Raw genomic sequence first — 13,623 nt, 5'->3', positions numbered from 1 at the left:
GGTGGTTAAAGGGTTTTTTATTGCAAGGTTATATAGACTTTCTTTGTAGGGATAAATTGAGATAGTGTATCTTGTATTTTTTTGTCTCAACAGACATTGTTATGAAGATTTTTCTGTTAAAGCATTAAAAAGATGAATAGGTTGTTGAATGTGAATGTTAATTAAAACAGGGTCAATCAGAATAGCACAAATTTGAGAGCTACAGTGAAGTTGATTTCCCTATTCAATAATGGATTCTTCAATTAATTTCGTAACACCATCAGTAAGGAGACTGTCATTTCCGAAATACAATGTAACGTATTTCGGTTCTTGACAATGACTTGCACATTTTATTGTGTAAAATATTTCACAAAGAAACTAAAGGGAACAAAAAATGTTGTATTTTTTCACAAAAATAAGCTGATTAAGATAAAGTTTAATTTACAGTACGGATATTATTTTTAACATCTTTCCGGTTTGCGGGGAAAATCATATTTTCAAGATGAATTTTTTCAATGAATGAAACTTTTATTGAAATTTATGAAATATTTCGATAAGACAAAAATTTGTACATCTATTCTACAGTAAGGACAGAGTGATGTTTTGGGAAACGAACGCTAGTATTAGCTTTGAGTACCAAAATATTTTTGTATGCAAATTAGGTGGTTCGAGTTTACAATATAAAATAAATATATGTCATTATATTTCATTCTTAGAACAAACATACAATTCAAATCAATAAATAATGCATATCAATTAGTCCATTCAACAACTTTGCCTCAGAAAACATTTGTATCAATCTGACCTCGAGTTGAGATTATAAATAGAACTAAACCGAAAGTATGACAAAATGGCCGCCATGCACAAGAAATTGAGAAATTGTGTAACATAAACTCGTATTTCATAACAAAGAAGTGAAGATGAATACAATTATCGATGTGCTTCGTTAAAACAGGTATTTTGTTAACTATTTGTTAAGTATTAAGGCATGACATTCAGTATTTATGTAAATATCACCTCCCGTGTTATGATTTCTAAAATTATACATGCACACATGTGATATTGACCTCAATAAATGTTTACAAGTGAAAATGGAACAATAATTTATGGTAATTACCCATGGTGCTAGTAATACTTAATTATCTTTATCATTTTGTTAGCTAAGCAAGAAGCTTACGTAATTTAAGAATTACCTAACCTCACAATTTTATCAATTTAAACTTGAAAATCTACTCAAAATGACTTCCGAAACAGTAATTTTTGAAACATGAAAATGATTCATGTAGAAAAATAACACAAGAAAAAACTGATTTGACTCATGAAAATTTTGGCCAAACAGTCTGCCACGTGAAATTCTGACCTAACTGAGATTCCTGCTGTTTTTTTTATATACATTTGACAAGATTTAATTTTACAATTAAACCTGTGTATAGAGCCACTCATGTAAGCAGAAAGAAGTTTTTGTAGAAAGGGGTGTTTAAATATGATGCTTGGGGGTCAGATCCTGCCCCCAACATGATACTCCCTGAGTAAACACTCTATCAAACAATATTTTAATATTTAAACACTAATGGGATATCTGTTACGACTCGAAAGAAATTACATATATGAAAAAATACTGTTTACCATCATGTATTGAGACTTGATTCCGGGCAGGCAGGCGATGGTTGGACCAGTTTTCGTAACAGTTTTCTCAGCAACTACTTATTAGAGCCTCATGATATTTAGTATGCAGCATTAACACGGTGATACCATGGCATTCTATTTCAGGTCTGTCGCTCATCCACTTCATGATTACTTACTTAGTTAAATTCATAATAATGGTCAATGGTAGGAATTTTTCGTAACAATTTTCTCAGCAACTACTTATCACAGCCTATTGATATTTGGTATACAGCATTAACATGTAGTCACATACCATGGGATTTCAGGTATGTCGCTCATCCACTTCCCGTTTGCTGACTTCGTTAAATTTTCGGCATTATTTGTAAAAATGAAATGAAATTTCCGAAACTGTTTTCTCAGCAACTACATGTCATAGCCTCTTGATATTTGGTATTGTGACTGCATTAACACATGGTCCCAAGTTCAGGTCTATCGCTTTTCAACAAATGCGACCTGGCCATTTTTATCTTTGACCCATTTTTATTGAAGTATTATCCAAATTTGTACTTCGTCTTCATTGTTTAAATTTTCATGATGTAAACACTCTACAGGGAGTGTATTTTTTAGCAACCTGTACTTTAAAGAAAAAAGAGGTATTTCTATACACTTGTTTGCATTCCTGTTGCTGTTGGCCAAAAATACTTTACATTTGACACTCACCTTTAAATGACATTAAAAAATGTTATAAACCTTGTTTTTAAAAAGAAAAATACTTTTAAGATCTCTTCCATAAGGTGAGCGATATAGGGCCATCATGACCCTCTTGTTTATAATTTTGCTTATACATTATTGTCATTTATAGATGACTTTCTTAGCGGGTAAATATCTTTGTTGGTCCTTTAACTTTGGGTGAAGAAAAAGCTGATAAAAATAGGTTGTTACATGTGCTCTTATTCATCCTGTTTTTTTATTGACTGATGTCTTTCATATATGGTAGATGGATACCTTGGGTTGTCATATGACTTTGGGTGGAATAAGGGGTAATTGGGTTAAAAATAAGATTTAGATAACTGGCATTGACTAATATGAATCGAATACATTGACAAATGAAAAGGTTCGGGGAGCATCCATCGCCATCAGTGAAATTCTTGTTGAGGGAGATGAAGAAGATATTTCAAATAATCTTTGTACAGAAGTTTCCAAAAGAAAATGTTTTTTGTACGATTATACTTAATAATGAATAATGACGATATATGTATCAAATCATTAACAGTCTATTTCACAAAGATAGATGTGATGTACTGATAATCCCTACACACATCATATTTTGAAATTAATTTCATGAACGATTTGGAAAGTACCTTATTTGTTTTATAATTAAGTATCTTGAAGAGTTTGTTTATTGTTTTGTTGTAAAAACAATCATTTCAAAAACATTTATCAGAAAACAGACAAGACAGTACTTTGGTTTTAATTCGAAACACACGCTTCATTGAGATTTGTTTCTAATTAAAAGCTGTCTGATGGTGAGAATGAATCGAGTGACAAAGAAAATGCACGACCTTGTTATCCTTCCTTAAAAACAACAACACCAAGTGCGAAAGCCGCAAGGAGACCCCGTAAACTGCCTGATATACCAAAGAAAGGTAAATATTTAGAACACTTTAAAAGTACATATAATACATAATAAATGCTCTATGGTCATTTTCTGCAGGAATAAAGGAATGGGGCTAAATTATTATATGGACAATATACCATACACATTTCAATAACTGTAACATTGTTTTTAATAGTCTTGCGAATGACTGTTAAAGTTTTGTTTTATACAGAATTTATCTTAGTTCGATTGTGTGGGAAGCAATAAGCTTATAGACACTCTTTCAAATCCGTTTATGGAACCAACCAGTACTGAGCACTGAGTGTAAAGTTTCGTGCTCAAGGAAACAACGACTTGCCCCTGACGGGGTTTGAACCCATGCGGCTAGCAATCATTAGATTATTAGTCCGACGCGTTAACCACTCGGCCATGTCGCCACAAATTAAAGCTTTAGAGAGTGTGTCAGTATAGATGTGTTACAATGTCCCCTAACATAATATTCACTTGTTTAAGTGGTGTGTATTAAAGATTGTCTCGTATATGAGAGATTAGCAGTGAACATTGAGCCAAGTTAAAAGGCATTACAATTTAATGAACATTGAGCCAAGTAAAAAGGCATTACAATTTATAAAGGGAAATCAATGAAGTGCTGTATTGCTTAGTTGTTGGCTTAGCAATCTAGCAGGGCATTCCAATATATAGAGTAAAAGGCTCTGCTGGAATGCTTAGCTAGAAGAGCAATCTAGTGGGGCATTCCTAAAAAGGAGTAAAAATGCTCTGCTGACATGCTTAGCTAAAAGGGCTTTCTGAAATACAGTAACAAATTACTCTGCTGAAATGACGAGTTGACAGAGCAATCTAACGACATATACTTTAATTAAGTGTAGTAAGTGTTCTTTAGTAAGCTGGTCATTTCTAAAAATAGTATAGAAAAGCTCAGCTGGCAGAGTAATGTAGCAGAGCATTCTGAAATAAAGAGTAAAAGTGCTTTGCTAGACTGCTCAACTGGTATAGATTATTCCAAAATATATTAAAAATGCTCTGCTTAAATGCAATGCTCAGCTGGATGAACAATCTAGCGGGGCATATAGAGTAAAAATGCTCTGCTGAAATGACGAGTTGACAGAGCAGTCTTGCGGGGTATTCTTTAAAATAGTGCAGTAAGTGTTCTGCTGGAATGCTGAGCTGGAAGAGCAATGTTGCGGGTAATTCCTAAGAATAATGCAAAAAAAAGCTCAGCTGAAATGGTCTGCTGGCTTGGCAATTAAGCCTCGAAGATCAAATTATTGAAATATCCATTTTTTTTGCTGTTACTGACTATAGCTTTGCTGCTATTATTGAACAGATTGACTTCACATTGTAACAGAACATTTTTAAGATAAAACTTTACTAATCAATCGCGTTCCTGAATAAAAATTAAAATTTAAAAAAGGAAAACACTTTTTTTCCTTAATTTTCTTTTTTTAAGATTTGTTTAAACCGTTTATTTGTTTGTTTGTGTTGTTGTTACTTGTTTTAGATAAAGGTAAACAAGTCGAGCGTTGCTCTCGCCCGGTGGTGGTTCTTGTTAACACTATATTTACGAATTTCCCGCTAGATTGCTCTTCCAGCTTAGGATTCCACAGAACATTTTTATTCTATATTCAGGAACGCCCTGCTAAATTGTAATGCCTCATAGCTTCATATTGATAACAATATTTGAAACAATGATCTTCTTCACGTATTTCAAAATTCTTTGTATGTTTACAGCTCCTGCTTTACCACTGAAACCTAAAAGTATAAACAATGAAAAATGTCTCGCTGATGAACTGCAAGAAGCCCTCGTCATAAATGATCAAGCCATTGAAAGTGAAGATGATGTGTTTATTCCAAGTTCTGGAAAACAAATTCCAAAAGTTTATCCTAAATACAGTGGTAAATTCTTAGAAGAACTGAAAACTGTAAAATTTAACTCTGTGTCAAAAAATACCCGAGCTTTCCTAAACTCGGACAATATGTATCTAAAAGAAGACTCTACAGAACGATCTGAAGAACAAAAGGAAAATGAAAAATCAAATGATATGTCTTGTGCAAAAGAACGTCACATGAACACATCTTCCAGTGGTGAAGGGAACAATGAGGGTGATGGAGGTGTGTATATTATAAATCATCTATAAATTTTATAGTAATGGAAAGAAAATGCAACTTAAAGAATTTAATATCTAGAGAATTGTTCAAGTATTTTTGAACCCATAGTTCATATCATTGGTTATAAAGTTTCTTCAAGTGTATCAAATACCATTTCAACACTAAAAGATAAAATTAAATATTTACTTCATTACAGATAACCGACGTTTCAACAATTGTTTTCCTGCAACTCAATACCAAGACTTAGTAGTAACTCATCGGGGAATGCATCGGTTTGTACCGCGTCACAAAGATGAAATAAGCATAGAAATAGGTGATCCAATACATGTATTTAAAACTGAGGATGACCTATGGTGTGAAGGTACTTTCTTCTTTGATTTCTATAACCAAATAAGAAAAGTGAATGACATTTGCAACCTCAATAATATAATCTGACTGTTAGAAAACGTGTATATATGAGTATCATTTTTAGCTCGACTTTTTTTTGAAGAAAAAAAGAGTAGAGGTATTGTTATAGTCTTGGCGGCGTTGCCGTCCGCAAACCTGTACCTGGATCTTACTTTCTTTGTTCTTGGTGTATTGTCTTCATACTTGGCCGCAACAACCCATTGGACAAGACCTTTCAGTAGACCACACTAACCTTGACCTTTATCCATAAATGACCTTGACCTTCTAGGTCAAAAGTCCAAATTTTGCTTGTTCTTGCTATTATTGGCTGTATCTTTGTTATTTTTGAATGGATTGTCTTCAAACTTGCACATAATAATCTTGAAGGATAGCCCTTTAAAATAGCTAGATAGACATTGACCTTCACTCACTCATAAATGACCTTGACTTTGAAGGTCAAATTATTGAAATTATCATTTTTTTGGCTGTAACTGGCTGTTCCTTTGTTATTTTTGAATGGATTGTCTCCAAACTTGAACATAATAATCTTGAAAGATAGCCCTTTAAAATAAGCAGACAGACCTTGACCTTCACTCATTAATGACCTTTGACTTTGAAGGTCAAATACATGTATGTATATCAGTGGCGTAGCGAGGCAAAAACGAATAATATGTGTTTTTTTCCCACTGCATTTTACAGCCGAATAAAGGCTGTTTTCCCTAGCTCAAAATAGGTAAATTTTCCCCTGAAAATGCAAATATTTTCCCCTAAAATACCTCGTGCTCTTTCTTACAAGAACAATGACATAACAGCATCTGACTTATATCAGCTTAAATACAGTCAGCTGTCCCAATAGACAGCCTCTGCTATGTACCATGCATGTTAAAGTGAATAAAAAAATGAAAAGTTTTATAAAAATGGGTTGGTAATTTCCATTCTTATTGTTTTGGAATCTGATTTTAGGTTTCCCCTCTTTTCGGTTTTATCTTGCTATATTTTCCCCTTCGAAAAGCCACGGGTTGTTTTGATAATTGTAAAAAAATCACTATTAATACTCCGTGGGGAGTGTTAAGGGAGGGGTGTCCCCCTCCCCTCTCTATGTTAGGGGGTTCCGGGGTTTCCCCCCGAGAAAATCTTTATTTTTAGATGCAAAATAAATAACACAATCTGGTGTACTTTGACAGCATATTTACCCCCCCCCCCCATCAGACGCTCATATCTTAATAAATTATATAATAACTAAGAAGAGAAATACATTGCAGCAAGACAAGGTTGTTTTCCACATGTTTCCAGTCTCTTCATTGTGCTGAATGACCGTTCCACTGAAGCCGCATAGAAACTTGCATAATGAGCAGAACAACCAAAACAAGGACGGACATTGCTATTCATTAACCAGTGGTAATGTACCCAGACGTGTTTCACGGAGCTTGTGGACTGCCCAACGCAAGTGCCCTATTGATTCACCATGTTACTGATTTCCTCACTTTCTTGGTAAAGGTAGCTTCGTCTTTATCACCTGCACAGCCATTGTACCGTCTGTGCAAGTAGCTTCCCTCTGTTTGTTTGGTTTTGTTTTTATAGCGCACTGACACAATTTAGGTAATATGCTCTCGAAACTGTGATGTTGATTTTGCCTAACATCGAGAATTCACAAACTTATATCAATACAAGGGCCAAAACCATCTCACCTGCTGGAGCTAAGAGATGCATAGACTCCAGAAGTTCAAAACCATTTAGTTGCCTCTTACGATCATACATGGATAGAAGGCAGTTCTTAAAGCCTTAAAGGCAACAGTGTTCTGTCGTCACATGTGTGATGACAATTTCAAACGTCGAAACATACGAGTATATCTATAAATAGCACAAAAGTTTAAAACTTTCTCTTTATTTCGATCTTATCATAATTATTAATTAACCCAAATTATATTCCATATTATTTGATAGAAAAAAAAACAACACACATTTGAATATGATTAAATGGCAAACTACCTATTTTACCTATTTCAAATATTCCGATTTACTTCCCTCTACTTAAATCATGTAATAATACATTGGCATCGGGCTAATCTTATTTTAACAGAATAATTTTCTGCTCATCGTTTAAAATGGTGCTATTGAACTATTGGGACTCAGTTCCTCGGAAGTTTTACAAGTGGGGGCCACTTGAATTGTACGTCCCGCTTTTTAGCTCACCTGTCACAAAGTGACAGGGTGAGCTTTTGTGATCGCTTTTCGTCCGGCGTCCGTCCGTCGTCCGTCCGTCCGTCGGTAAACTTTTACTTTAAATGACATCTCCTAATAAACCACTCAGCCAATTTCATCCAAACTTCACAGGAATGTTCCTTTGGTGGTCACCTTTAAAAATTGTTCAAAGAATTTAATTCCATGCAGAACTCTGGTTGCCATGGCAACCGAAAGAAAAAACTTTAAATATCTTCTTTTAAAAAACCCTAAGAGCTAGAGCTTAGATATTTGGCATGAAACATCTTCTAATGAGTGTCTACCAAGTTTGTTCAAATAAAAGCCCTGGGGTCAAAATTGGCCCCGCCCCAGGGGGTCTTTGATTTTCCCTATATGCATATAGTAAAAACTTAAAATATCTTCTTTTAAAGAACCCAAAGAGCTAGAGCTTAGATATTTAGCATGAAACATGTTCTAATGAGTGTCTACCAAGTTTGTTCAAATAAAAGCCCTGGGGTCAAAATTGGCCCCGCCCCAGGGGGTCATTGATTTTCCCTATACATGTGTATATGCATATAGTAAAAACTTAAAAAAATCTTCTTTTAAAGAACTCAAAGAGCTTGAGCTAAGATCTTTAGCATAAAATATGTTCTAATGGGTGTCTACCAAGTTTGTTCAAATAAAAGCCCTGGGGTCAAAATTGGCCCCGCCCTGGGGGTCATTGATTTTCCTTATATTTGTATAGCAAAAACTTAAAAAATCTTCTTTAAAAAAAAAAACCAAATAGCTAGAGTTTAGATATTAAGCATGAAACATCTTCTAGTGAGTATCTACCAAGTTTGTTCAAATAAAAGCCCTGGGGTCAAAATTGGCCCCGCCCAAGGGGGTCTTTGATTTTCCCTATATGCATATAGTAAAAACTTAAAAAATCATCTTTTAAAAAACCCAAAGAGGTACAGCTAAGATATTTAGCATGAAACATCTTCTAATGAGTGTCTACCAAGTTTGTTCAAATAAAAGCTCTGGGGTCAAAATTGGCCCCGCCCAAGGGGGTCATTGATTTTCCCTATATGCATATAGTAAAAACTTAAAAAATCTTCTTTTAAAGAAATCGAAGAGCTAGAGCTAAGATATTTAGAATGAAACATGTTCTAATTGGTGTCTACCAAGTTTGTTCAAATAAAAGCCCTGTGGTCAAAATTGGCCCCGCCAGGGGGTCATTGATTTTCCTTATAATATTATGTATGTAGCAAAAACTTTAAAAATTCTTCTTTGAAAAAAACCCAAATAGCTGGAGTTTAGATATTTAATATGAAACATCTTCTAGTGCGTGTCTACAAAGTTTGTTCAAATAAAAGCCCTGGAGTCAAAATTGGCCCGCTTCCAGGTGTTATTGATTTTCCTTATATTTGTATAGCAAAAACTTTAAAAATCTTCTTTGAAAAAAACCCAAATAGCTGGAGTTTAGATATGAAGCATAAAACATCTTCTAGTAATTGTCTACAAAGTTTGTTCAAATAAAAGCCCTGGGGTCAAATTGGCCCTACCCCAGGGGTGTCATTGGTTTTAACTATATGTGTATAGTAAAAACTTAAAAAATCTTATTTAAAAAAAAAAACCCAATGAGCTAGAGCTTAGATGTTTAGCATGAAACATCTTCTTGGGTGTCTACCAAGTTTGTTCAAATAAAAGCCCTTGGGTTAAAATTGGCCCAGCCAGGGGGGGGGGGGAGGAGCGGGGCAGAAGGAGGGGGTTAGATCGTTGTTTTTCATTATATGTGTGTAGTAAAAACTTTACATCGTGAAACATCTTCTAATGGGTGTCTTCCAAGTTTGTTCAAGTAAAAGCCCTGGGGTTTAAACTGGCCCTGCTCCGGCTGCCTTCATACAGGTGAGCGACCCCAGGGCCACTATGGCCCTCTTGTTTAAATTTTCATGTAAATCACCTTCTTAACATACTTGCAGCCAAAAATACCGATGCAAATTTTAAATCGCCTATAAACAATACTATATAGTTCTTTGTCAGCAAAGTCCTATTTTCCTTTTTTTTACTTAATGAGTCAAAACTCTCGGCGATGCCTAACCAGGGTTAGGGTACTGATTTTGACAAATTTTTTTAACTTTTAAGAGTTTATTTTTTTTAAAACACGATTTCAAATATATATATGCAGATATATATGAAAAGGATTCATACAAAACTAATGTGACAAGGCAGACCTATTAAAATTATAAAAAGGAAATGTTAAGGTTTCTTCAAACATTTCTTTGTTTGCTTTTAGAAAAGGAAATAGTCGAGCGTTGCCCCCGCCCGGCGGTAGCTCTTGTATACATGTATATTGGTAGGAACATGAACTTTACATTTAATACAAATAAATAAATAAATGATAAATTAATAGTATCAATGATGGCTGTAACAACGTCTTGGGTAATCTTGAAAATATTTTTTTTCTTTTTTATGTCCTAAATTTATTACGATGAATTTACTACACTACATTGCTTAATATGAAGTCTTTAATGTATAACAGTAAAGAAGTATAGGTTTAACTCATGACGGCACACTGTAGCAGATAATTATTGATCTACTCCACAACCACATATAGTTTTATAAATTGTAATATTTATAATCAATGGATGAAATTGTTTCGAGTTGTTATGATACTTTCATTTTGTATACAAATCATTTTCTATCAGGTGTAAATCTGCGCTCGAGTCAAAGAGGTATATTCCCTTGCATGTACGCCACAGACCTTGAATTTCTAGAAGAAGAAGAAGGTGAAGATCTTTGTCTCTTTCTGTTTCTGAAAAGCGGTTTAAACTTTAGATTTATTTAGCTTTGCGTGATTTAACTTTTTTCTAAGTGATATAATTACCCTATGTAAACTGTAAAAATATTTGCACTAAATTTAAACAATTTAAAACGGTCTAACCTTCCTTCTTAATACATAAAAAAATATATGTAAAATGGTTTAAAAGATATGTCAACATGTTTTGTGACATAATTGTTTTTTCATTATTTTTACACTGTACATTTGTAAATGGTTGACAAATTTACATTCAATTTTCAAGTATATGTAACGATTTTTTACCCTTTTGCTTTTTCTTTACTTATGTTAGAAGTAATTTATAAAATGCTTGTTTTTTACTATTTCAGAAGAAAATGGTTGTTCAAAATTTTTTCTAAGATTTCTCGGATCTGTTGAAGTAAACTATCATAAAGGTGATGAAATATTATGCCAAGCCATAAATAAGGTATTATTTAATTTTTCAGATAAAGTTGATCAATGTCTCTCTGATTATAATATTGTAGAAAAGTCGGAGAAAATCCATTAAATTGAGTCAGCTGTAATTGATCGTTATTTAATGTATTAAAGCGAAATATTAATTGTTATAGGGCGCTAATAAGCGTGCTTTTGTTCGCGCCCTGCCAAATTATTCTTAAAAGACCGGACTTTTCGCTCCGCGTCCCCGCTAATAAGCGGGAATAAGCAGTAATGTGTCATAGAGGTAGCAAAATGTAGATAAAGTAGTACTTTGACTTCCACAAAATTTACTGATACCAATTCTTTTATTCTTAAACTGTGTTATTTCTTCATGGATTTACTTCAATTTTCAAATATATGTTCGTTATTAACACCTACATCAAATGTGATTAGATTTATAAGTCTAGCGCCTGGGTTTTCATTTTTATTTTCATTTGCAACTGAAAATTGTCATTTTTGTTTTCTTCTTTGTTACTATAAATGGTGTATATTTGAAAATTGTTATATTTATCACTTTTCTTCTTTGGTACTGTAAATGGTATGTAAATGAGTATAACGTTCTTAAGTCTAGCATCTGTATTTCAAGAGTTATCTCCTCTCTTTAGCTTAAGAATTTGCTTTTAAAAATGCTATATTCTGGTTACAACCAGGGATATTTAAAGATATACCCACTTTTTGTCAGTCCGTTGTCTGTTCATCCCTAACAACTGTTTCCTGAGATTATTTTTAAAGAACTTAAAATAGAGAAAAATTTAAACATAAGTTATACATATTTATCGATCTGAGAAAATTAGATCTTTTAATTATCTGCTGTGTAAACATAATTTTCTTATTAGGCATGGAAACTAAACACATTACTTTGATACAGATGAACTAAGATTTCAAAAGAAAAACCTTGTTAACACTCTTGCGGTCACATTTTTGCCTCAATCATTATCAAACTTTGTCAGGACGCTTGTCTAGGTGATAGCTCGAATAAGTTCGAACAAGGGTCATCTCGGATGAAAAACTAGGTCACCGGAGCTAAAAATAGAAATACATTGTTAACACTCTAGTGGTCACATTTCTGCCTCAATCATCATAAAACTTTGTCTAGGTGATAGCTCGGATGAGTTTGAACATGGGTCATCCCGGATGAAAAACTAGGTCACCGGAGCTAAATATAGAAAAACCTTGTTAACACTCTAGTGGTCACATTTTTGACTCAACCATCTTTAAATTTGGTCAGGATGCTTGTCTAGGTGATAGCTCGAATGAGTTCGAACATGGGTCATCTCGGATGAAAAACTAGGTCACAGGAGCTAAAAATAGAAAAACATTGTTAACACTCTAGTGGCTACTGTTTTGATCCAAATATCCTGTAAATTGGTCTGAAAGTTTGTTTTGATAATTTCTAGGTCAAGTTCGAATATGGGTCACCTGGGGTCAAAAACTAGGTCACACTGCCAAAATATGGAAAAACCTTGTTAACATTCTAGTGGTCGCATTTTTGACTCAATTATCATCAAACTTGGTCAGGATGCTTGCCTAGGTCATTGGATGAGTTTGAACATGGGTCATCTCGGATGAAAAGCTAGATCACCTGAGCTAAAAATAGAAAAATCTTGTTAACACTCTAGTGGCTACTGATTTGATCCAAATATCCTGTAAATTGGTCTGAAAGTTTGTTTTGATAATTTCTAGGTCAAATTCGAATATGGGTCACCTGGGGTCAAAAACTAGGTCACACTGCCAAAATATGGAAAAACCTTGTTAACACTCTAGTGGTCACATTTTTGACTCAATTATCATCAAACTTGGTCAGGATGCTTGTCTAGGTAATTGATCGGATGAGTTCGAATATGGGTCATCTCGCATAAAAAACTAGGTCACCATAGCTAAAAATAGAAAAATCTTGTTAACACTCTAGTGGCTACTGTTTTGATCCAAGTATCCTTGAAATTGGTCTGAAAGTTTGTTTTGATGATTTCTAAGTCAAGTTTGAATATGGGTCACCCGGGTAAAAAACTAGGTCACACTGCTCAAATATGAATAATCCTTGTTAACACTCTAGTGGTCACATTTTTGACTCACCTGTCATGAAACTTGGTCAGAATGCTTGTCTAGGTAATTGCTCGGATGAGTTCGATGGGTCAGGTGAGCGATCTAGGGCCATTATGGCCTTTTTGTTTGTACTATATCTGGCTATAACTTTGTTATAAATGAATAGATTGGCTTCAAAGATCCTGTATATTTTAATTAAGGTTGTTACCACACTTAAGTGAAATTTCATATATGTATATATAATTGATCTTCTAAAACAATGTTCAAACATCGAATAATATGTAATATATGTACAGCAAGTATTTGTTCACATAATATGTACTCATTAAAATGCATGCATTCATTTCTTTTTGAAAAATTTGATTTAGACTTTAAAGAAAATAAATTTCTAATTATCTCCCTTTATTAACATGAAATGTAAATTCGGCAATGTCTTTACAAATAA

At 33.8% G+C, this 13,623-nt stretch overlaps 1 protein-coding gene across 1 annotated transcript in view; it reads left to right on the top strand.

The window, feature by feature from the left end:
- The window catches only part of LOC132743677 (JNK-interacting protein 1-like), a 60,910-nt gene that overhangs the window by 26,619 nt on the left and 20,668 nt on the right, over positions 1–13,623 (top strand). The window contains exons 3-7 of the mRNA XM_060732230.1: positions 3,101–3,230; positions 4,931–5,311; positions 5,505–5,669; positions 10,567–10,647; positions 11,027–11,124. Of these exons, the coding sequence (XP_060588213.1) occupies positions 3,101–3,230; positions 4,931–5,311; positions 5,505–5,669; positions 10,567–10,647; positions 11,027–11,124 (855 nt within the window). The remainder of the gene's footprint in view (positions 1–3,100; positions 3,231–4,930; positions 5,312–5,504; positions 5,670–10,566; positions 10,648–11,026; positions 11,125–13,623) is intronic.

This window comes from Ruditapes philippinarum, unplaced genomic scaffold (assembly GCF_026571515.1).
Source record: "Ruditapes philippinarum isolate M1 unplaced genomic scaffold, ASM2657151v2 ctg485_1_1_1_1, whole genome shotgun sequence".
Lineage (NCBI taxonomy): Eukaryota > Metazoa > Mollusca > Bivalvia > Venerida > Veneridae > Ruditapes > Ruditapes philippinarum.
Note: the sequence above shows the minus strand (reverse complement) of the source record. Positions and strands in the feature narration are given on the sequence as shown.